At 38.7% G+C, this 22,201-nt stretch overlaps 1 protein-coding gene across 7 annotated transcripts in view; it reads right to left on the bottom strand.

Annotated features, from left to right (window-relative positions):
• Positions 1-22,201, bottom strand: part of SLC39A10 (solute carrier family 39 member 10) — a 34,149-nt gene that overhangs the window by 8,112 nt on the left and 3,836 nt on the right. For 6 of the 7 annotated variants that reach the window (XM_033064126.2, XM_033064128.2, XM_033064130.2 and 3 more), the window contains 7 exons: positions 11,648-12,721; positions 10,420-10,621; positions 6,306-6,475; positions 5,145-5,369; positions 3,730-3,850; positions 2,103-2,471; positions 220-300 (listed from right to left, as the gene is read on the bottom strand). In XM_033064126.2, coding sequence (XP_032920017.1) covers positions 220-300; positions 2,103-2,471; positions 3,730-3,850; positions 5,145-5,369; positions 6,306-6,475; positions 10,420-10,621; positions 11,648-12,721 — 2,242 coding nt within the window. The remainder of the gene's footprint in view (positions 1-219; positions 301-2,102; positions 2,472-3,729; positions 3,851-5,144; positions 5,370-6,305; positions 6,476-10,419; positions 10,622-11,647; positions 12,722-22,201) is intronic. The other variant, XM_033064132.2, reaches the window with a different exon arrangement.

Here is a 22,201-nt window from a genome sequence, read left to right as displayed (position 1 = left end):
TAAAAACATGCTCAAAAAGCTTCACAGAAGTGCTGTAACCAGACACTACCAATATAATCCTGTAGCAGTACCTACTCTGAAGTACTATTTCTCCCTCACCCTCTGAAGTTCTCGTCACTGCTGCAGCTTCTGCACTGCATTGTGCTTATCACAGTATCACAACAGCTTTTGGATAAGGATTTTGTACAGATGGAGCAGAGAGTTTCTACACTTAGTTACCTAATTCATGGGGAAGCTCGTGACAAAATACTGCTATAGATGTACTAATTCCTCCTGTCAGTCCAGCACTAAAAGCTGCTCCTAGAAAAAAAAAAAGAAAAAAAATTAAAATTATATTTCACTATTTTCAGATCAGAAAATCAATTGACTTTGCAGAGCTGACACTCTTCTGTTAGAATGCACACTAATATTTTTAAGTATGTCTGTATCCTGTGTGTACATAAATGGAAAATATTGGAAGCACCCTGGATGTGCATTACCACTGCAGGCTTCATTACTCATTTATCTGAATGACAAAGCCTGGAGAGGAGAACACAACTGGCTAAAAATGAGACATAAAGGCAGTAAGCTAATAAATAGCACCACTTTTATACTCTTAGAACTCTCAAGTACATGAGAGCAGTTAGGAATGCACATGAGCAAGAGCTGGGCTCTCTCCAGCTCGGAAATCCAAGCTAATATTTAACCCATAACCTCTCTAGCTCTTTTCCACTGATTTTTAGAGTACATATCAGCAATATTAGTAAGCCAAACCTGGAAAATAATAGGGATAAAAACATTGCCAAAAATATCTTTCAGTACTTTTGCATAAGCTAATTGAATTCAGTCAACTTTAAGTTCATACCTTAAATAATTCTGAGATGAGAAAACTGGTATTAAATTTCTGTACTGTAGCAGAGAAAAGCACAAAAAGAGCCTGCAGTGAGCACTGAAAACAGGCAGCATAGAGCAGAAAGAGAAGACACAATCTGAAGACAGAGGGGAAATTTAACTTTCCTCTTGATTCCTCATAGCTTGTTATATTAAAAAGATGAGCATGCTTTTCTAAAATCTACATTTTACCAGATTCAGCTGTTGACCCAGGAATATTTAGAAATGGAGGTTCAATACTGTGAAGTTCTCAACAGAAGGTGTGGTAATTGTTTTTGGCCTTAGAAACCATTGTCTAAATGTCTTACCTGTTTAATGTGAAAGTGAAGCATAAAGTTAATTTCTAAGGAGTTTCTTTAGAAGTTGTCAGAAGAAAGTGAAGAAACTGCAGTAGATTCCATAGTTAACTAGAGACCCTGACCAATGCTTATCCCCATCCTTCAAAATGGGTGTGTCCCTTCTGCTATTGGTTCAGAACCCTGTGTACTCTTACTCTTAAGCAGTTACTTTAGTAAAAAATCAAGTGTGCACTTGAATCCTCTCACCATCATACTGACTTGTATATCCAAGTTAATACACTTTACAATTCCAATCCCATTTAGAGCACTGTGTGACTCCAAGTTGATTTAATAAATCTAATAAAATCTGTTTGTTACTTCAGTTTCTTCTGCACTTGGCTAGAAATAAATCCGTACTGACCATGAGCCAAAATAATACATTGCTTAAACAAAAATTAAATTATCCTAAGTAATACTTTTAAAATGTTATTCCTATAACCTGATTCACAGTGTTTTCTTTTTTGCAAATATTGTGTAATTCTATGTATTAACAATAATAGAAATAATATTACTATTGTTGCTAGTAAATACCATTCTAAATAACACTGAAAGGCATTTATTTGTAATTCTAAGGCAACTGAGACTCAAACAATAAATGTGGGTTACTGTGCTCCATAAATCCCAAGGTTTGTCTGCACCAATCTCTCCTTGGCAGATTGTGACTGTCACTGCTACTGATACAATAATTTTAGTGGAAATAGCACAGAATATTAACAGAAGGGAAACTATTACAATTGACAGTCTTTTAATTTCTGCTCTGCAGGAGACTGAACAATGGCAGTAACCACAGGTGCTAACTGCAAGCCTTACCTGTGATCACTGATAAATCAAATATTAGCAGAGTTACTAAAGGTAAGGAGAAACTGTTGAGAAATACTCAGTGCTTTTGCTTACCGATTGCTAAGCCATCACTAAAGTTGTGAATGCCATCTCCCATAATTACCATCCAAGCAATATTAGCTATCCCAGTATCTTTCAGGTCTTTTCCAGAATGACAGTGGCCATGGGAATGATGGGAATGTTTGTGATGCCAGTGGTGACTGTGTTTTCTAGCTATCATTTTATCTTCGCCATGGCTGTCATACTCGGAATCGTGCAGCTCGTGCTCTTGGGCGCTGTGGGAGACGTCGTTGTGAGAGTGGCGCAGGTTGTTGTCCTCTTCCACAGACAGGTAGTTTTTGGCAGGGGGCTCCAGCTGCCCATCCAAGTCAGTGAGTTCAGTTTCATTCAGTCGATCTTCGGACAAAACTGAGTCGTCTGCTCCTGCATTGAAACAGAGAGAGACATGGAGTCAATTCCTGTTTAACCCTTCAACTAAGGGTTAACTGCTCTGGGAAAGCAAAACAAGTATTTTAACACATCCCAGAGTCTAGTAACTTTGTGTCAGCATTCTATCCGAAACAAAAGTCTGTAATTGAGACATTTTTTCACAAATTTGCATGTACAATATATGAAGTCTCCACTACAAGGCAGCAGCAGTGCATCCATGGCACTCAAAGCCAGTTTCAGCCCAGCCCACGCTCGTGCCTGTAATTTTGTACTAACAAAGTTTATGGTTCAACACTGACAAAGGAGAGTTGCCAGAATGATGATCATGTCTTAGAGCTGTAGATGGGATCTGAATGGCTCAGGAAACCCTACCCAGCCCTGCCTGCACATGCCCTTACAGGTCACAGCACAGCCTCCACTGTCATGCAGGCATTTCAAATGTATGTTGCAACCCTTGCACTGCTGAAGGACTTTCCATGTTCTGTGTCACTGCGCCAAATCCCTTCTGAGATTGTTTGAATGGAGAAGGCTGCAGTCCTAACTCTCCCCTCTACAAACCAATCAAATTAAACTAATTTGTACAAATACAAACTCGTATCGGTTCTTCATCAACAAATTAATTCTGCAGTCATGCAGGCAACAGAACTGTAAGGTTATGAAGCAAAGCCTTTGCCCTTCTCTCCCCGTGAGAAGAAATATAGAGCATTTATTCTGGTACACACAGCATGAGCATTCACAGTCTGTCACGAACGAACAGTGTGCAGAAGTTGTTTTGGATACTTGAGGAATATTCAGGATACTCTGTTGTATTTATGGAAAGAAACAGATTTTGTTTATCTGTACTGGTCAGATGCTGGAGTCTTCAAAGTGGAATAGATATCCCCATTCATTGTGTGGGTGTGAATTTTTGCCAGGGCTGAGCTAGTCAGGCACAGCTTAACCAAAACACACCCTGAAAACAAACAAACAAACAAACAAACTCCCAAAGACCCACAGCCACCCAAACCACAACTGCTTCAGAAGTCTGAGAACCATCTATATGGCATATTAGGAAATGTTCAGAGTACTCTCAGATCTAAGGAAAACAAAACAAAAGAAGATTTAATAGGGAAAAGCCTATTAAGTCTTATTAACAATGATTTGCATAATAGCAGCAAAACTGTACAAGAGGTTACATGCTACACACCATGCCCCAGTAACATGCTCTGACTTTGGATCTCCCAGTCAGAGAATTCTGACAGTAACTGCCTACCTGCAAGGGGTTTCAGCTGAAGCCAGTCAGCATCTGGCCTGTTATTTAATTTGTGATCAGAAAGTTTCCTTCCAATTGGTGATTCTTCAGTCTGGTTTTTTTTGCACCATTTCTGCTTACTCTGCAACAGAAAACAGGTAACCTCTGGTTTGTAAAAGGACATTGATGGAAAAAACAGGATGCTGTCCAAAAACCTCTTCTAAATAGGCCAAGCTACTCTCTCTTACCTTGCATGACAGAAATATGTTACTTCAGAATATTGATCTTTATAAGGCTCACCAACAATCCCTATCCTAGCGAGAGTTAGCTACTTACCATGGAATCTCACTCCCAAACACAGAGATACATTTCATTTTAGTAAGAGGGCATATTCTGACAAGGATTGCTCTCACAGCCCACAAATACTTCCACACAGCTATTAGATTTGTTCAAGAAAGCAAACATGCAGCAAGAACAGCTCCTCTAATTTGTTCAACTTTACTTTTTTTGTTTTACAGTCCTATAACGTCCTTGTATTTGTTTCCCTTTAAGAAACCAAGTTTTCTTCTCTATCTGCAGCCGATGCAGCAGATCCCAAAGCAGCCTAGGGGATTTAATTGTTTTATTAATCTCAAGGAAGATATGCCCAATGTAACAGTTTTCATCCTTTTATCTGAAGGTCTAAGAAATGCCTCCTCCAACACAGAAAATATTTTGTTTCCTGTCCAGCTCAGACAGCAAGTCTGATATGATAACAGAGAAACTGAAAAGTTTTCACGGTCATTTTGGGAGAAGCCAGTTGGAGTTTCACCATGGTAATTTTCTCCTCAAAGCTGAATGACAAAGGCAAAGGCTAAAACTCAATTTCCATGCACACTCAGACTCCCCAGGGTACTTGCTCTCCTTCTACACTCCTATCATAAATACAGAATGCCCCCAGCACTAACAATCCAATAATTTTTTGAGAAATGAGTTAAAATTTGATGAGCAATTTACAGAAAGCAGGAGGTCTGAAAATTTTAGCATTTTTCTGATGTGGAAAACCTGGATACTTCTGTTACACTGGCATCTATTAGGTAAGAGCATACTGCTAAATTTCTTGTCAATTGTCTGACAATTAACCAGATCTTTCTTACATGATGCTTTCTCCTGTTCTTGCAAAAAAAAAACCCCAAAATCCAGGAAGCTTTAGAGGAAGAGCTACAAACTCTTTTACTTAGATCTACCTCCAAATGTAGCTGCCAGAAAGCTGCAGCTTCCTCCATCAGATTTCTACACTGTTTTCCCAAGTTACCTTGCTGAGAAAAGCAGCTTCTTTAGGAAAGGGATCCCTCACATAACACCAGACAGAATACAGAGCAGCAGCAGCAGCACTCGTTCACAGAGCAAACACAACTCCTCAGCAGTCACAAGGCAGCTTTAATTCCAGTACCTACCTTTTGTTTGTTGTAATGTTTGTACATTCTTATACAATGCTCAATGATGAAGAGAACATAAATGCCCCCAAGTGCCAAGAGCCCTTTGAGCACAGGATCGTTCTCCTCCAGAAAGCCCTCGGAGTGCGCGGCGTGCGCGTGGCCGTGGCCGTGCCGGTGCGAGCGCCGGTGCTCGTGCACGTGGCCTTGGCCATGGTGGTGGCTGTGGTTGTGGCCTCCGTGGGACTGGTGGGAGAGACAGCAGTGACACCACTGGGGCAACCAGGACACTGAAATGGCACTGGGCCAGAAAAAACAACAGAACCCCACCCCCCCCCCCCCCTTTTTTGGCTTTTCTTCACACTAACACATTTTGCCATGTAAGTTTTTCAATAGACTATTACCCTAATCAGTAAAAAATATTCCTCTGGGAAATTTTTTTTTTCTGAGGGGGTAGATAATGTGGCTTCAGCTTTCTCTCACAATGCTGAAGATCAGACTAACACTCAGAAATATCACAAGGAATTCTTACACTCCCAATAGCAACCAAGCTTTATGACATTTTTAACTATTACAGTCAATTACAGCCTAAATTCAGATCTGAAATGTGAATTTAAAAAATCCTAACACCATGACCAAAAATGTGCATTAGAATTACACAAAGAAAACATGTAAATATTAGTCTTTGTCCTAAGCAACCGAGGTAGCAAAATTTTAGAAAACATTTCCACTTTTAAGAATTACAGTACACCATCATGAATTAAAAGCTGCTTACCTTCCTTGGGCAATTGCCTGATTCAGTACACTAAGAGGTTACTTTCTCCCTCAAATCTAGAACAGGCAGGTTAATCCCCAGGAAATACTTTTAGGTGGTACTGATACACAACTATCAGTAAACAAGAGATAGCAATACTGCTAATTTTAAAATATTCTTGTTGGGCTCATGAGTGTTTTACAATAGCATGACATCAGTTCAACAATGAATACACAACTACTTTTCTCCACCTTATTTTTAGAGAAACACATTTCCTTCCTTTCTGTCAGCAGAAAGTCTTCCACAGTGGTGACCTTCACAGTCAATTCAATCTACAGGTGCACCAGTGAACATTTCTTTATTGACACTATCAAAAAATTCTCGACTCATTTACAATTAAAAATAAAAGGTAAGGAGACCATACTTACATGTGGCAAGAGATGGAGCAGTGCATCTCCACTCATTGTTCCTACAGCCAGAGCTACCAAGAAAGTTAGAAGAAATTTGAAGCACCATTGGTTAATGATGGGAACCAAGATCACACCTAGCAAGGAAAGCAGGCTAATGACGGTGATAGAGATGATACCACAAAACCAGGCTGTGGGAAGAAATGAACACAGAAGGGTTATCAGAACAACACCTGGAAAACTTTTAAGGCTGATTAATGACTTTCAACTATATTTTAAAAAGGTGACTTTCCTTTAACCTAAGTTGTGTGATTGTTCATTCAAAAGGTGCTGAAAAATATAAAGGCAGTGCTGAAGTCCACAGCAAAACCAAAAATACACAGGTTTATTCACAGCACAGTATAACGTAGTGAGACATCAGAAGACAGTTAGCTAAAAAAGAGCCCAGAAATTCTTCCTGATTGTTAGTTCCAGGCTTAGTTTTGTAGCCCTTCATGAAACAAAAAGCAAAAGGTTTCATACTGGAACCATCTCTGCTACTTAACTTACTGGGGCTCTACAAGCACTAATGTGTATGTAACAGTTGTTTTTAATACAGTTCTGATGCAAAATTTTTAGGGATTCTGTATATCTCCTCATTTTGGAGTCACGTGTTTAGTTTGGCACTATTTATTTCACCTGATTTTTTGTAACACACACTTATTCATGAGAAGATTCAACCTTTGGCAGAGGAACTCTAAAACTGAATGCTACAGTAAGAGCTGGAAAAGCTGAAAGCAACTTGCTACCACCAAATAGCAGCATTTATTTTCTTTGAGAATCTCTACTGTTGCCATTAGGAGAAGAAGTGATAATGGAATGTGGTACAACCAACATATTCCTGTTAATTAGGGAAGATGTGAGAATTTCTACATGACATTGAAAAGAAAGAATTAGAGAAGAAACAGATCTTGTAAACAAAGAGACATGGCTCTTGTAGACGGCATCTCATTTTAATAAAATATTTTCTTTAGATTTTAGCACAAAGGCGCTGATTTTCTTCCACGGGGTTTTTCCTAGCTCCACTTTTAATCAAAAAGTCTACACAATTTGCCAACTTTAATGTAAGTTACAACTCCTGATTCAAAATCACTGACATTTCCACATTTCAGAGCACAATTTGACTTTCCTTGCGTCTGTGAGGGTCCACAAATAGGGGAAAACATCCTGGAAAATGGGGCAGGATATGGGTGAGAGGAGAAGAAAAGAGTAACAAGTATGTTGTAGCTGCTCAGTGCCAACATCAGGGTGAAACACCACAAGAATTCAGTTTGTACCAAACTCACTATGGAGCAGGTTTGACATGACTTTGCCAACAGAAGTGTGGCTGCTGCAGGCTCGGTCGGGTTCCATACCAAGGCTCACATCATCTGCTGCTTTAAATTTTATTTTGGGATATTCACTCTTACAGCGTCTGTGGCTGTCATTCCACAACACTGCACAAAAGGAAACAATTCAACTAAAATGCAAGGGGTACAAGACCACATCCACTGGGAGAAAATGACTGGGAAAAGCTTTGGACTTTCTGAGGTGTGCACTGAGAGACATGAGTACTGAGACCAGAGAAAAAGAGAATTGGTGATAAGGCAAAGTCTGCAGTCAGATGAGGAACTGAAAGACTGAGGTTGGAAAACAGGAATACAAAAGTAGGTCAAAAGTTGAGGCAAGACCCTGATGACCAAAATACTGCTACAGCCTTGGCTGATCCCCAGAGCACTCTAGCCACCTGCACTGGCCTGACAGGCTCTGCAGAAAATCCAGGATATGGAGCTGTCTCTCAATGCTCAATCAAGCACGCATGCACAAGCAGCCCAAATAAAAATGACACAGCCACTGGGCAGGACACTGTCCAAGCTGGACACTCTGGTGTTAAGTGCCAGGTTAGATGATCAACAGCCTTACATGGAGAAAAAAGGAAAAGGCTTAAGTTTCATCTGTCACAGCAGGTTTGGCAGATACACCTCTGAGGGGCTGGAATACTCTTATGGATGATACAGGACCTAAACATGGCACCATGATTAAGATAAGGCACATGAGATTAGAATATGGAATCTGTGCCCCTCTTGGATCGAGCTCCAGGGAGCACTGGCATCTGCACAGGCAGAATTACAACTTGTATCTGATCTGAGACACTGCTAATCAACAGCTCTAAGCTATCTCCATCTTTAAACAAAGCACTCCCTGTTTACTTGTGTGACTTCTGTTGGCTTCATTCATAGCAGGGTGTGCCTATCCTTTTCAGTTATTTAGGGGCCTCAGTGGTGACAATGCCCCCTCTTAGAGCAGGTACACTGTGACAGCTCAGTTTTTAAGTTTTTGTCCATCACTTAATTAAATTATTTTGCTTTAGTAGCAGAGAGGTAATGGAAACCTCACAGGTTGGTATCAATGAAAGAAGCAGCACTGGCCTGGTAAGATTGTTTGAAAGTTTTAACTAAAACTGAAGTAAACCACAGAAAGCTCATGTTTAAAAGTGACTGCAACCTTCTAGCTTTGGTGAATACTTATATCTAAAAATGTTTGTATTAGCTCAGATGGGCACACACTTTCATTTTATAGGTTAAGTTACTCTATGACTGACATTTGTCCTACACCTCCCACAATCCCCATATTCCAGTTAGGATTTCATTTTTTTTTACTCATTTCCTTATGTAAGGAGGAACAATTACTATTACATGAACTGAAATCTTGCTGTAATTAATACAAGAGAATACAGGAAATTGTTATGAAGAATGATTTATCATTATCTAATCAAGCTGATCTGTTCTGCAGGTTACTGTTTGAGAGCCAAATCAATGAGTTAGAACCCAAGTTTTTACAACTAACTGGCAAAGGTGTTATTTATACTCAAGGTATCAGATGCCATAAAACATGTTAAACGTTCACAATAAGCTTCACTAGTTTTGCAAATTAAGTCTCTTAAAACATTAAAGGTCTTCAAGTTGTGTTATTAATGAACTCCCTTTCTCATTACAGAGAAATAAAATGCAATCTTTCAAAAAGAAGCACTCATCTGTAGAAGCTTCCTAATTAAACTAGTTCAAAGCATGTGCAACATGACAGTTTTGTATAGGATTTCAACATTTTAATTGGCAGAAAATGCTTAGAGTTACTCTAGCAATGCTCCTGGTAATAAGGCAGGGGTCAGCTCTTACTCCACTGAGACCACACCACAAAGCAATCTGCTGTTGTACAAAACACCCTCTGTATCTGCTTTACAGCAATCTCTGAACAGCTAACAAGGCAGCAGATGTATCACTAGAGGAGATTTATCTAAAAGAAGTGAATTATTTTAATGACCCTGGAATTGGTAAGAAAGATTACCAGCAATATATTCTTCCCAACAGTTATTAACATCTATGAGAATGCAGTTATTTCAGACATTATTTCTAATAATGCTAATATGCACCTATGTACTAATCAATATTCACATCACCAATACTTTTAGTTTCAAAATACAGACATTATACCCAAGATTTTTTAGATGTTTAATATTTCTATGCAACTATCATAAAATATTTTTATGCAAACATCAACAGTTCCATTATAATTTATAAAAGATAGCAGTGGTAAACATGTATTTGAAAAGTACATTCAGTTATGAAATCACAATGGATTCTACCCTTAAAGTAACAGCTCTAACAGTAGTAGAAATATTTAACTGAGAACTATGGTGATAAGAAGTCTACTCAGTTACAAAGGCACACACAGTTCCTCAAGGTACACACAAAAAAATTTAAAACTGGCAACAGAGGATTTTGATGGACCACTTCTTGTGTGCTTAGAGAGAAATAGTCAAAAAAGGGAAGTGTGAGAAATGGCAATTTAAATGCTCTTGTACTTGCTTATGCCATTTTTTAAGTTCACCAAAAATTCTGCATGTCAATTCTACAGATCTGTATCACTGCTAAAATACAAAAGTAGTAACACCTAAAATCTTATTTTCTAGTGAATGAATTGTAATGAAAATATTGTTCTCTATTCCTGGACTGATACGTCCAGGTCAAATTTATTAAGAAATTTAGTACCAAAGTAACACTGCAACTTTCCAACTATGAGATAAACACCTCAGTCCCACTAAGAAAGAGACACCTACCTGATGCACCTATTTTATCTTTATTCTCTGTTGATGCATTTTTATTTCTTGCCAAATCTTCCAGCTCATCATAATGTACAATACAAAGCCTTCTCTCAATCTGGTAGAGCAAAGCAGGACACATGTACACGAAGAGCTCAGGAGATATTAGGGAGCTGGCTTCCAGACCATAGTATCGTAGCAGCTGTGTGGCATTTAAGCACTGCAAGAAAATTGTACAAACAAATTAAATATAAAAGCGTCTATTTTCACTTAGGGAAAATGCACAGTATTTTTTGAGAACACAAACAAGGCAGAAACTTTGGTCCAAATGTTCCACCAGTGCTAAAACATGTCTTAAACTGATCTAAGTGGTTTATGAGAGAAAGAAACAGTAAAAATATCTGCACTGCAAACTCGAGTCTCCAAGCACCTACATAACTTTTGGTAAATGTCAATGAAAAGCAGTTTCCATATTCTTTACACAGTACAAGCAATGAAGAAAGAGTAACAGGTGAGGAGTGGGAAAATGCAAATCCAAAATAGGTTTTTCAACACTTCTGTTTACCTACCAACCTTTTGTGTTTTGAGTTTCACTTTTCAATATAGTTTGAAACCTTGAAGTTCGCACTCCCTCCATCCTTCCAGTTTAAAATGATGACTTTACAAGGTCCTGCATTTGTGGTTAACTGTAAGGGGAAGGGATTTATGGTGCTGGCAGAAATAACACATGCTGAAGGACAAAACAGAAGAGCTTCCACTGAGCACAGTGCTACTGAAGCTACATCTGCAATTGCTTTTTAATCTCTTAGGACAAAGATATCAGAAGTGGGCTGAAAAGATGCAGGTATTTTAGGAAAGAGTGTCTGTCCAGTTTTCAAACATGTTTATCATCTCAGATTCAGAGAGAAGTCCAAAAAAGGCATGTGTGGTGGCATTATTCCGGAATATTAGGAAAGGAAAAACCTCACCTATAAGCAAGGCATCTCAGAAAGCTGTACAGATCAACTTCATACAGATAAATAGGCACAACAGTAGGTCTCTGAGAAAAGATGGGTGATGGGCACACAGAAATGATAACTCAAAAGTAAGCTCAGAACTGTGGCAGTGACCTCTAGTACTGTCACTCTGCTTACCTGTATTACACTACGGTCCCAAACGTGCCTCTCTGTTATTTGTGGGTATGCATCTTCAATTATTATGTGACAGCACTGAAACTCAACTTACCAGCTCTCCATTTCCTACTCACCTCTTCATGCTTGTGCTCGTCTTCGCCGTGATCCTTGTGACCACGTGCCGCAGGAAGAGCGTGTTTCCTCACACTGATCTGCTTGTGCGAGGCCTCTCGCTTGCTGGTGTGGCGGTGCCCGGCGGCACTGCCCAAAGCGCCCTCCTGGTGTCCGTGGCTGGCAGAGCGGTCACCGCCGTGCTCGTGGTGGTGCACATGCAGGTGGGAGGTGTCATGGACATGGTCGTGTTTGTGAACGCGATTGTGCTCGTACTGATCGCCGGGATCGTGCTCCGGGGCGTAATCCCACGTGGCATCTCCTGACGTCTCACTGATCTTCTTCTGCTTCTTCTTCTGTTTGCGTTGTTTCCGTTCTGGCTGATCCTGAGTGGTGTTCGTGTCTGTGGAGGGCTCGTGGCTCTGCTCGGTGTGCTCGCTGTGACTGACGGAGTCATTGCGCGAGTGGCGCGTGCCGTTGTGCTCGTGCCGGTGCGGGCGCGAGTGGTGGTGGTGGTGGTGGCGGCGGCTTTGGTTGTGAACGTGTTTGCCATCCTCCTTCACCGAGGGCACCGCCACGTCTCTCTCAGCGTCACATTTGTGATTTCTCTTTGCAGACACACCAGCCGTGGTCTGGTTTTCTGAATCTGAGTGGCTGTGAGCATGGTTATGAGGATGAAAATGCTTTCCTTCCTGTACTTCCAAAGCATACAAGTGAGAAACATGATCATGGCCAATATCATCATGATTTATCATCACTACTTTTACCTCTCCCAAACCAAGGCTTATTAACAGTTTTTCCAGGCCAAAAAAAGATAATCTTCCATTTTCACCATAGCGATCAAAAATCTTTTCAATGTAGTATTTTTGTTCATTTTCTGCTTCCAACGTTGAAAATTTACTGGGCATAGATTCTGTTCCTCCATTCTGGAAGTATGATTCATTTGAGATCTGATAGTCATTATGGTCGTGTACACGATCCTTTTTGGGACCACTGTTATGTCCATCTCCATGGCAATGATTGCACTGATGAAAAATAAATGTCAGCAAACAAATGATGCAAAATTTTGTGTGCATGTGTACCTTCATCTCTGTTTCCTACGAGAAACACAAAGGGAAGCACTTAGCTGTAAAAGCAATCTCTGTGTCAATTTATATGGCATATCAGTGTGGTACTTATGCCAACTGAATCACAAAACTTTTTAGATATTTGCAATAAAAGAATAGCTATTGCAGTAGTTTTACTGCAGAAATCATATTAATGTACTTTTCTCATCCAACACTAAGACAGACTCTGTATTTCAGAGATGTGGTTTTACAAACCCTACTTACAGGAGGCAATGATAAGAAAAAGATTAACAACATTTACAGTCAATCATATCAGAATATTTTTGTGCATGTTTTCAGAGGCATCTGTACTTATGATAACTTATAGTATTGAAAATCTTGATAAAACACAAGCTACAAAAGAATGAAAATTATTAAAAAATAACAATGCTGTGTTTTCCTGTTCACAGGGGTGACACAGGTAGGTAACACAGTTGAAAACCCATGCACCATTTGTTCTCTTCTGTGCTGCTAAAGTGCCTCCACTAAACACACTCTGCACAATTCTGAAATCACCCATTACCAATGTAAAAATAAGTCGTCATTAACCAACTTCAATATGTTGCTTAAATGTTCTTATTTTTAGTACTTTTCACTTACATTGTAGTACTGACTTCAAAGATCTACGTGGACATCCAGATAAAAGTAGGGTTATATGGACAACACCTGCTTATGTAACTCAATACTGTTAATGCTGCCAACTGGTGAGCTGAAAGCAGCTAGTGCGGATATTTAGAAATTATTTAGAAATTACTGAGACCATGTGGTTTTCAATTTATTGCTACATGTAAAAAACTTACAATTCAACACCAGGTTATGAAGGAGACACTGCAAAAGCTGATCTTGTGTTCAGAATTGAAAACAATTCACCATTTTACACTGCAGCAAATGCAGGGATGAAAGGGGACAGGAAACGGTCAGCTGTGCTTTAAGCTCTTGACACTGCCAGTGGTTTTAGTTCCTGATGTGCTCCTTGACTCAAGTTGTCACTGGCCCTGCACTCCCAGACATGAGTGACCTGCTCAGCACATCCTGAAGTGCCACTGACTCTCACATGAGACAGGAGAAATTTGGTTGTCCTTCCCAAGCCCCCCACAGCTGCTCACTAAAATGTGCTTTGTGAATCCAGCCAGGAAAGTGCTCTGCAGCAAACCACAAATATTTGAAATTTCACTTTCCCAGAATACCAGCTTGCTCTTCTGTGCTTAAACACTTGTGTCCTGGTAACCATATTACTGCATACACACACGAAAAAAAAAAATCTATTGGAAGCTCCTATACTTGTAACAGGTTGGCAGGGAAAAGGAAGGAGCTTCTAAGGACTTCATATGGCAAATGTGTCAACACAAAAGACTGGGGAAAAACCTTTCTCCTGTTAACCTTTACAAACCCAAAATATGAACATTCACTTTACACTGCAGCTTCAAAGACCTGCAGAATTTTTTAAAAAGGCAAAACTCTCTTTTGCAATGCTGTCCCATTTAAAAATATAAGCCCAGAAGAGTATCTGTCAAATGGAGGCACCTGCATCAAAATTGATTCCACGGACATTAGATAGGTCAATGGCTACTCACTGTACATTAGTGGTTTATTTTTATAAACAACTATTCAATCATCAGTCTGGACTGACCGTGGTTTGTCTCCAGTTCAATCCCCTATATTCCAGTTACTGATTTCAGGGCTGTGATAAACTTTTTCAAGTAGTTCAGTACGCTAAGTTTATCCCCAAAATTTACTGAAATATTATTTTCGTATATTAATATATATATTAAGTAATACTACTTTTGTAGGTAAGACACCTTTTCTCCCCCTTTGCCACACAATGGTAATACAATCAGAACAAGCAAAGTTAAATTCTCATTTAAACAAGCATGATCCAGACTAAAATATCTCCACCAGGAAATTCATGACTAAAGCATGCTCATAATCCTTTTCACAACCTCATGATCTTTTCCATGTGACTGTCTCATACAATACTACTAATACATTACTTGGAAACTTTAGTCATGCATCCCTAATTGTGGTGTTTAGCTTTGAATGGTACCTTTTCTCCATGCCCTAGTGGTTAAAATAGTTTGTAACCTATGACTGTGATTCACTGCTGAAAAACAAGAGCTGAACAGTATCAGACCAGTTTCAAAATAGATTACTTTGTCTTTTTTCAGTTAAAAAGTAATAACCTTAGCACATTATTTTTTATCTTGTATAATATTCTGTATCTTCCATTGAAAATCTTGTTACAGAACAGATACTTAAAAACCAAATGTACTGGTAATAAAAAGTTTCCAAAGAACAACCCGAAAGAATTAATTCTTTCTATCTTTTTTAATAAGTTTCATTATTGTCTAGGCAACTGTAAATAGCTGTCATGTTTAACCTGTCAGGCAGTACTCATATGTGTATAGTACTGGAAAGCTGAAGTTCTATACACTTCAGTGGCACAAAATTGTATATAGCTGATCTCATTATAGGAACATTAAGACTCTCAAATCTCCTCAAGAGACCATGGAAGAGCAGCCTGAGGACAAGGTTGCACCAAATTTGGAAAAGATTCTGCCTATTACTGCTGTCAGCCTTTGCTTAATTCTGTTCACTGATTTGATTCCCTGCTGCCTCCCCTTCACAGGGGCAGGAACACGATCCTGGGCAGACAGGAGGGGAAACAACTCCAAACTGTGGGTTGGTAAGAAACTACAGCACCCGTACAGGGCAGGGCTGAAATAACAGCACCTGCTGCACTTCCCTGAGCTTCAACAAGAGCAAGCTGAGCCCTTCCTGACACCTCAGGCAACGGGACGAGCCCACCCCAAGCCAAGCTCCAAAATTAGAAGATGTACATTTGCAGGGGCAAAGATGAAGTGTGTCCCATCAGAGGGCATTTCAGAAAGGCATGGGGTGCTGCCCAGGGCACCCCATCCCCTCCACATGCAGCAGGGCAAGAGATCATTCCCAGCAAATGGAGAACTGATTGAACATCCACATGCACACAGGCTTCAGGTGAAAGCACCTGGGCGTAAGTACAGTTGCCTGCTCTGCATGGAAAACTCAGCACATCTCTGTGCAAACCAGTCTGCTAGACTGCTTCAGCTACTTAAGCAAAGGCACCTGTGATCAGAGTTGGGTTTGGTTTTGTTTCTTTTAAAAATCTTTATTTCATTCAATTTCCCTTGGATATTTTGTTTATTTATCACCAACTGTTTCACTGAGACTAGAAAACTAGTTCAAGAGTTAGGCTTTACTTAAAACAACAAACTTGGATTCAAGTAATGTGGTCATACAAAATTCAAATTCAAATGAAAGCCACATCTGTTATTCCAGCATTTGCAGCCCACGTAGCACAGCATTTTTTCAGTGTACAGTGCTGACTAGAATATTTCAAGTGCCCAACTTTCTTCCCCCTAAACCTTTTTCTTGTCTACTCCCAACAATTTTAATAACCTGAAATATTTGTAATATAAATGCACTGATTTTTTCCCTTCCCACGCTCCTTCCCAAGTAATTTCAGTTTTGTTCCCTTGTTGTTCAACTTTCTTATCCTTGTTTTCTCTGAAGAATGTTCTGCTCATCTACGAAAAACAACTTTGACTCCTCTAAGTTATTCTGCTTGAATGCCACAGAGAGCAAAGTGCCTTAACAAGATTTCATACGAGTTCCACAACAAACACATGCTCCAGCTAAGACAAGGGAGAACCCAGAGAGACAAGAGGTGCTAAAAATAAGGGCAAAGCAATATTAACAAAGTAAAGCATTCTCGCTGTGAGGCACTGCAAATTCAGCACTTGTGTAATTCATTTCTGTTAAGAACTTCTCAGAGCAACAGCTCTGTGAGAAATGCCAATTTCTTAAAAAGAGAAAAGTTTCTTGAAATAATTATTGACTACACAAAGACAGTTTTTCTTACAAGTCCTAGAAATTTAATTTATTTGCTATATTCACTCCAATGCAGAGACTTGTATGCAGTTTCCCCTCCATCCTGAACTGAGCAATACTTCATGCAAATATTCAGTTAAAAATAGGCTGAATCTGAAAATCCAAATGAATCTACTCTACATTTTTTAAATTTCACATTTTTAACAAATAGTAGAATACAAAATCCTATTAATCTAGCACACATTTTTAAGGTAAGTTTTTTTTTTAATTATTGTGAAATTAATATATGGTTGTTACTGAAAGACATTTTAAGAAAGCCATAAAGCCATTTTAACTAAAAAAATAAAAAACTGGTTTTGTTCTATCAGTCCTAAGCTGACATTAGCTTCTGCTAATGGAAACAGGAAAACATGCAACAGAGCAATAAAGTTAAAATTAACCATTTCAAACTTTAGTTCTCACCCATCTCCTGTATTTTCTTCCTTCTTCAATTTCAGTGAAACAGGTTTGTGGATTTCAGTAAAACTCATTCATTTGAAAACCTATAGCCCAGTAGGAGGGGCACTTTGTGAGAACAGACCATTAACTAATTGATCCAAGCCCTATTTGCTAAGTTAATACCAGATAAGACTTAAAGAGTACAGAAAGCATTTATGCATAACTGAACACACCGTGAATACTTCCTAAAAATGTGAACTGTGAAGAATTTGAAAAGCCAAGTCCCAGAGATAATAAAATTATCTTGAATTAATACAGTAGCAATCTACCAGCTCAGTTATCCAGAAAGGAGCATTTATTCTGAACATAAAAAAACTGGACAGCCTTCTCTGAAGGGTCAGTTATTTGTAAGAAATTGCTGAGTACAGGATCCTTCTCAGAGCTCAAAAGAATATAAAACTTCAGAATACTTGGAAGTTCTTTAAGTATTAGCTCTGCTCACGAAAAATTAAGTTGCAGTCTTTCATGTATAAATTGGATGTAGTCCATGAAGCACCTATTAATGCACAGAATTTATAACAGAGCTAATTTGCTTTTGTGCCAATATTCTGTATTGAATATGCTGTTCAATTAGATCCTATTAAGCTACCAACCAGTGCTTTTAAGACTGAAATACTTGAAAAGATGAACCAGTTACAGCTGCATTTTAATATTTCATTTTTCTTCTGAAAGTAAGCAAATTGTTTTGGTTAGAATCAAGCCTGAAGTTCAACAAATATTTTAAGATGGTGTTGCACTTAAAGCAGCAGTGCTGCCCTCCCCCACTGCTTCACTCTCTCCTTCCCATTCCCACAAAATCATTTTGGATACCAGCACATTTGTTTGCTGATCTGTTCACTGTGCAGCTGTACAACTAGATTCTGCTGAAAAACAGCCTAGAAAAAGAAAAAAAAAGATTATTTTCAAGACAGATTGCTTTTCCTATCTGGTTCATTGTGCAGCTGCACAAACACCGCAGTCCACACAAAAAAAGAGCCACCCAGCTTTAGGTGGGAACACCAGTTACTGATCTGGTTGATCTGCAGTCTAACAGTATTTTGATAGAGCACAAATAAAACAACTGGTCACCTCAGAATGCACTCAAGTAACATTGAAACATATTTCCTATTGAAAACCATTTGAAAATAATTTCTCCAACTTTCCCTTCAGAACAGAATATTTCTAATAAAGCTTCTAAAAATTAATAAGTATTTCTAAAAGCACTTGCAGTACTTTTATTGTCCTTTTAACTTACACCACTATAACTATTTTGTCCTTGCACTACATTGTAGTACTTGTGGTATGTTAGAAGGCATTAAAGGCATGTCTTTGATGAGTGTTTAATATCTACATCATTATAATAAATCTCTCTCCATCACTGCTACAATCCAAAAAGGAATTATGCATGCCTACTGCTAAGCCAGTGACGTCTCTCACTTGAAAAAAACAGAAAAACAAATTTATAAAAGTTGTCAATTATGGAAGTCCACTTAAAAATGTGCTAGGCCAAATTAGTGCTCAATTGTGAAGGTCATTGCTAGAATGAAGAGGTTTCAAATTATACACCACTGAATCAAATCTCTATTTTTAAAAAAGAGATTTAGTTAATGGACTAGTATCAGCTCTGCCAACATGCCACTCAAATTCTTAGCAAAGTTTCTCCATCAAGAGAACAAACCAGGAGAACTGCTGCTCCTAGCAGGCAGCTACTGGAACCAGTAACAGTAGTGATGTCCCAAATGTGTCTCTGGTCAATAACTGTGGGAGACAAAGGAGTCTGTGAAGACGTCTTTGCAGATTCAGAAGTAACACTTAACCAGTCTGAGACAGGACATAAAATAGTTGTACATATTTCAACAGGCAAATCCACCAAGAAGATGTCCAGCTGAACCAATCAGTGTCATTTTCACCACATTCCAGGTGACACCTCAACAGAATTTATACCATTTCCCAGCCATCATTGATTTTAACCAAAATTATTCTGAAAGCATTTATTTTAACCAAAATTATTCTGGTTTCTCATTACAGGTTTTTGTGGTGATGGAGGCAGCCATTCAAGCTGATACAAATACTGACTGGCTTTAAAAAATCACTCACCACAAACTATAAGCTGTTGAGAGTATTAACTCGGAAGGAACACAAGTTTAAGGTGAAATAATGAAAATTTTAATACCCAATATTAGTGCAAGATGAAGAGACAGAAGGGGGCAAGGAAGCACCATGTTACTGGTAATATGTGAGGCAGGAATGTTAAGGGTCTGGCATTGTTTATTGTCAAGGGAAGTAAAAGTGAAGCAAACCGTAAGTGCATGTCCAGAATAAAAAACTGCAGTGCATGTGAGGCATCAAACTGGTATTTCACTATTACTCAATCACTGCTTGATTGAATACAAGGAACTCCTGTATGACACTTTTCATAGAATATGGGAAAAATTCAGCAAAAATTGTGGGGTTTTCCCACTGTTGATATACATTCCTTTTACATGTAGAACAATGTACTCCTCTAGGTGTTTCACTCTGAGAATATTTTGCTTATAAAATATAATTAATCCTTTGTCTTTTCCAATTTACTGTTAACAATTAAGCTACAGTAAGGGAGAAAATTCCAGTACATTAGCTTATTTATAGAAACTCTCAGGATTTTCCACAAATTAGTGGCAATTTGCCTTTTTCAACTTTATTCCGGTTTTAAGAACTCAACAACAGTAAAATAACAGGCTGGAAAATATTTTACATCACTCACCGTTAACTGTTTACTGCAATTAATCTGAATCACAAAACTTGATACAAGAGAAACAGTAAGAATTTGCTATACTTTCTGCATTTTTATTAAAGCATCTCATCTGTTCTTTTAGGAGCCTGCATTAACCCCTCACATTCCTCTCCCTACTACTGAACAAAGTTAGTTAGAAAAAGCCAGTGTAAGAATTTTTGCCTAAAGCCACCAAAAAATGAACTTCTGGGACTCTGTATCACACTCTGCAAGACACAGATGCATAAATTTAGACTACACACTTTACAAAACTCAATCTCTTATCTGGAGTACAAAGACAGCAACTCAATGAAAAAATAACTAGTTATGGGCATACTACAATGGAAAGCAAAGTTTTGTATATACATCCTGCTGCAGCCACTGTGTATTTATTTACTGAATGTATGGTCTGGGAGCAAGTGAACCCTGTTAATATAATGCAATGCCTCTGCTGGACAATTGCCTCAAAGGACAGTTCAGAGCAGCAAGGATGGAAATCCATCCTGTTTATGTATTGTAGCAGACATCAAATAAATAGGAATATTTTATATTTAGCATAAAAACTTAGTATTGCAAGGCAACCACATCATTTGGACTGCAGCCAAGTAGCATTTCTCAAGTTTTCATGTATGCTACTACAATTTTGAACTGTACTTTTTGGCTGAGATACTGTCTTCTAGAGGTGGATGTTGCAGGCCAGCACAAAAAAAAAAAAGCTTCTGTTTTCTGCACTGGACAATATATACAGCGTAATATGATGCAGTTTGCATTTCATGGAATCAGAGCGCTTATCAGGGTAATGGAGCTCAGATGGAACTTGACAGGAATGGTTACAGAAATTGCACAGAGCCCAGAGAAGAAATGTAGCCATGGTGTGAAACGGAGTGCAATCTTTCACTGGACACTGAAGCAGCTTTTCTGGACTGCTCGTACAAGATACAAATGAAGGAGGACTGAGAAGCAGCCCTGGCTCACTGCTCCCCCTTGCAGGAACCTCACTTGGGGCATTACTAGTTATTTTGCAAGAGGACTTGAACCGAACTGCCAGCCGTATGACAATGGCTATCATGAACAATCCTAGATGGAATTCAGTGCTACTCAATCCTGTTTAAAATGCAAATCAATATTAACAAAGACATTACTAAAAAATAATCAACGAAAAGAATAATGTTGAACAATGTCTACTGAAAGAGACTACCTTGAAGATTACATACATTTTCCTTTGTTTTTCTTTGATGCTCCAATCTCAGTATGGCTGCATGCTATTATCAGCAATTAGCTTGTTTAAAGAGTAAATATATGACATGACCAGCTGTAAATAATTTATAATTTACAGTTATCTTTAAGAATTCAAGTTATTAGTTTTGTCCATTAATAAACATCACCCTAGAGAGCTATTTATGAATGTGATCTAAGTCAGGTAATCTAGAGATCTGCATTTTATATAGAAATTGTATGACAACACCTGCCTGGAATTCATGTTGGGTCACAGTGGTCTTTACCAGGAGCTGTGATTGCTAACTATTTCTAAAGCATTTATAACCTATATGCAGAAACACAGCACAAAGTCTCTTTTTATTGTATTTACAATTTTATGCAAATTCTGCATAAAACTTCCTTCATACATTTTTAGCCTGAAGAGCATTTTATCTCACGTATGCAACCACAATATAGATTGATGACTTTCAGACATGATCAATTATACATCAACTTCCAGTATTACGCAGACCTCCCAAATCTAGATTGGTTTAGCTACCTCAGTGACTTCAGAACTGTGTCTTTATCACTTATTATTCAGACTTACTCACACTTACTCAGAACTGTACTAATCACTTAAGCACCAAGTTGAACGCTTATACAATTTTCTGTACCTCCCAACAGTCCAGAAACTCACTCTCTCATTTTAAGTCCTCTGTTAATATTGTTAATATTCCACATTTTGTATAGACATGCTACTTTGTTTAATACTGACTTGTGACTGCCAACACAGAACAAAAAGAGGGGCAGATTTCTCTCACAAACTTCATGAAGCTACAGAGGTGGTGACAGCCAGATGAGAATGATGCTCCTGGGTCACTGCGAGAGAAAGCTGAGTCATTCCTCCTCTGCAGCAATGGAAAAAGCAGCCAGGAAACGTAAAGAGAGATGATGAGGCAGCACAAAGTGATAGGAGAACATTTCCAGTCTAATGAATCATGTCCCCCAGGATGGGTACAACACCCTACATATAATTCCAACATCCCCTTCTTCTCAGAAGCTTTTGAGACTGACATCAGCGAACATCTTCCAAGTCTTTTATGCTGCTTTCCGGGTATTAAAACCTGTACAGACTTTGCACTATCACAAGAGGTAACAAAAGCGACTTCAAACAA

The sequence above is a fragment of the Catharus ustulatus genome, chromosome 7 (genome assembly GCF_009819885.2).
Source record: "Catharus ustulatus isolate bCatUst1 chromosome 7, bCatUst1.pri.v2, whole genome shotgun sequence".
Lineage (NCBI taxonomy): Eukaryota > Metazoa > Chordata > Aves > Passeriformes > Turdidae > Catharus > Catharus ustulatus.
This window is presented reverse-complemented; position numbering and strand designations above follow the sequence as displayed.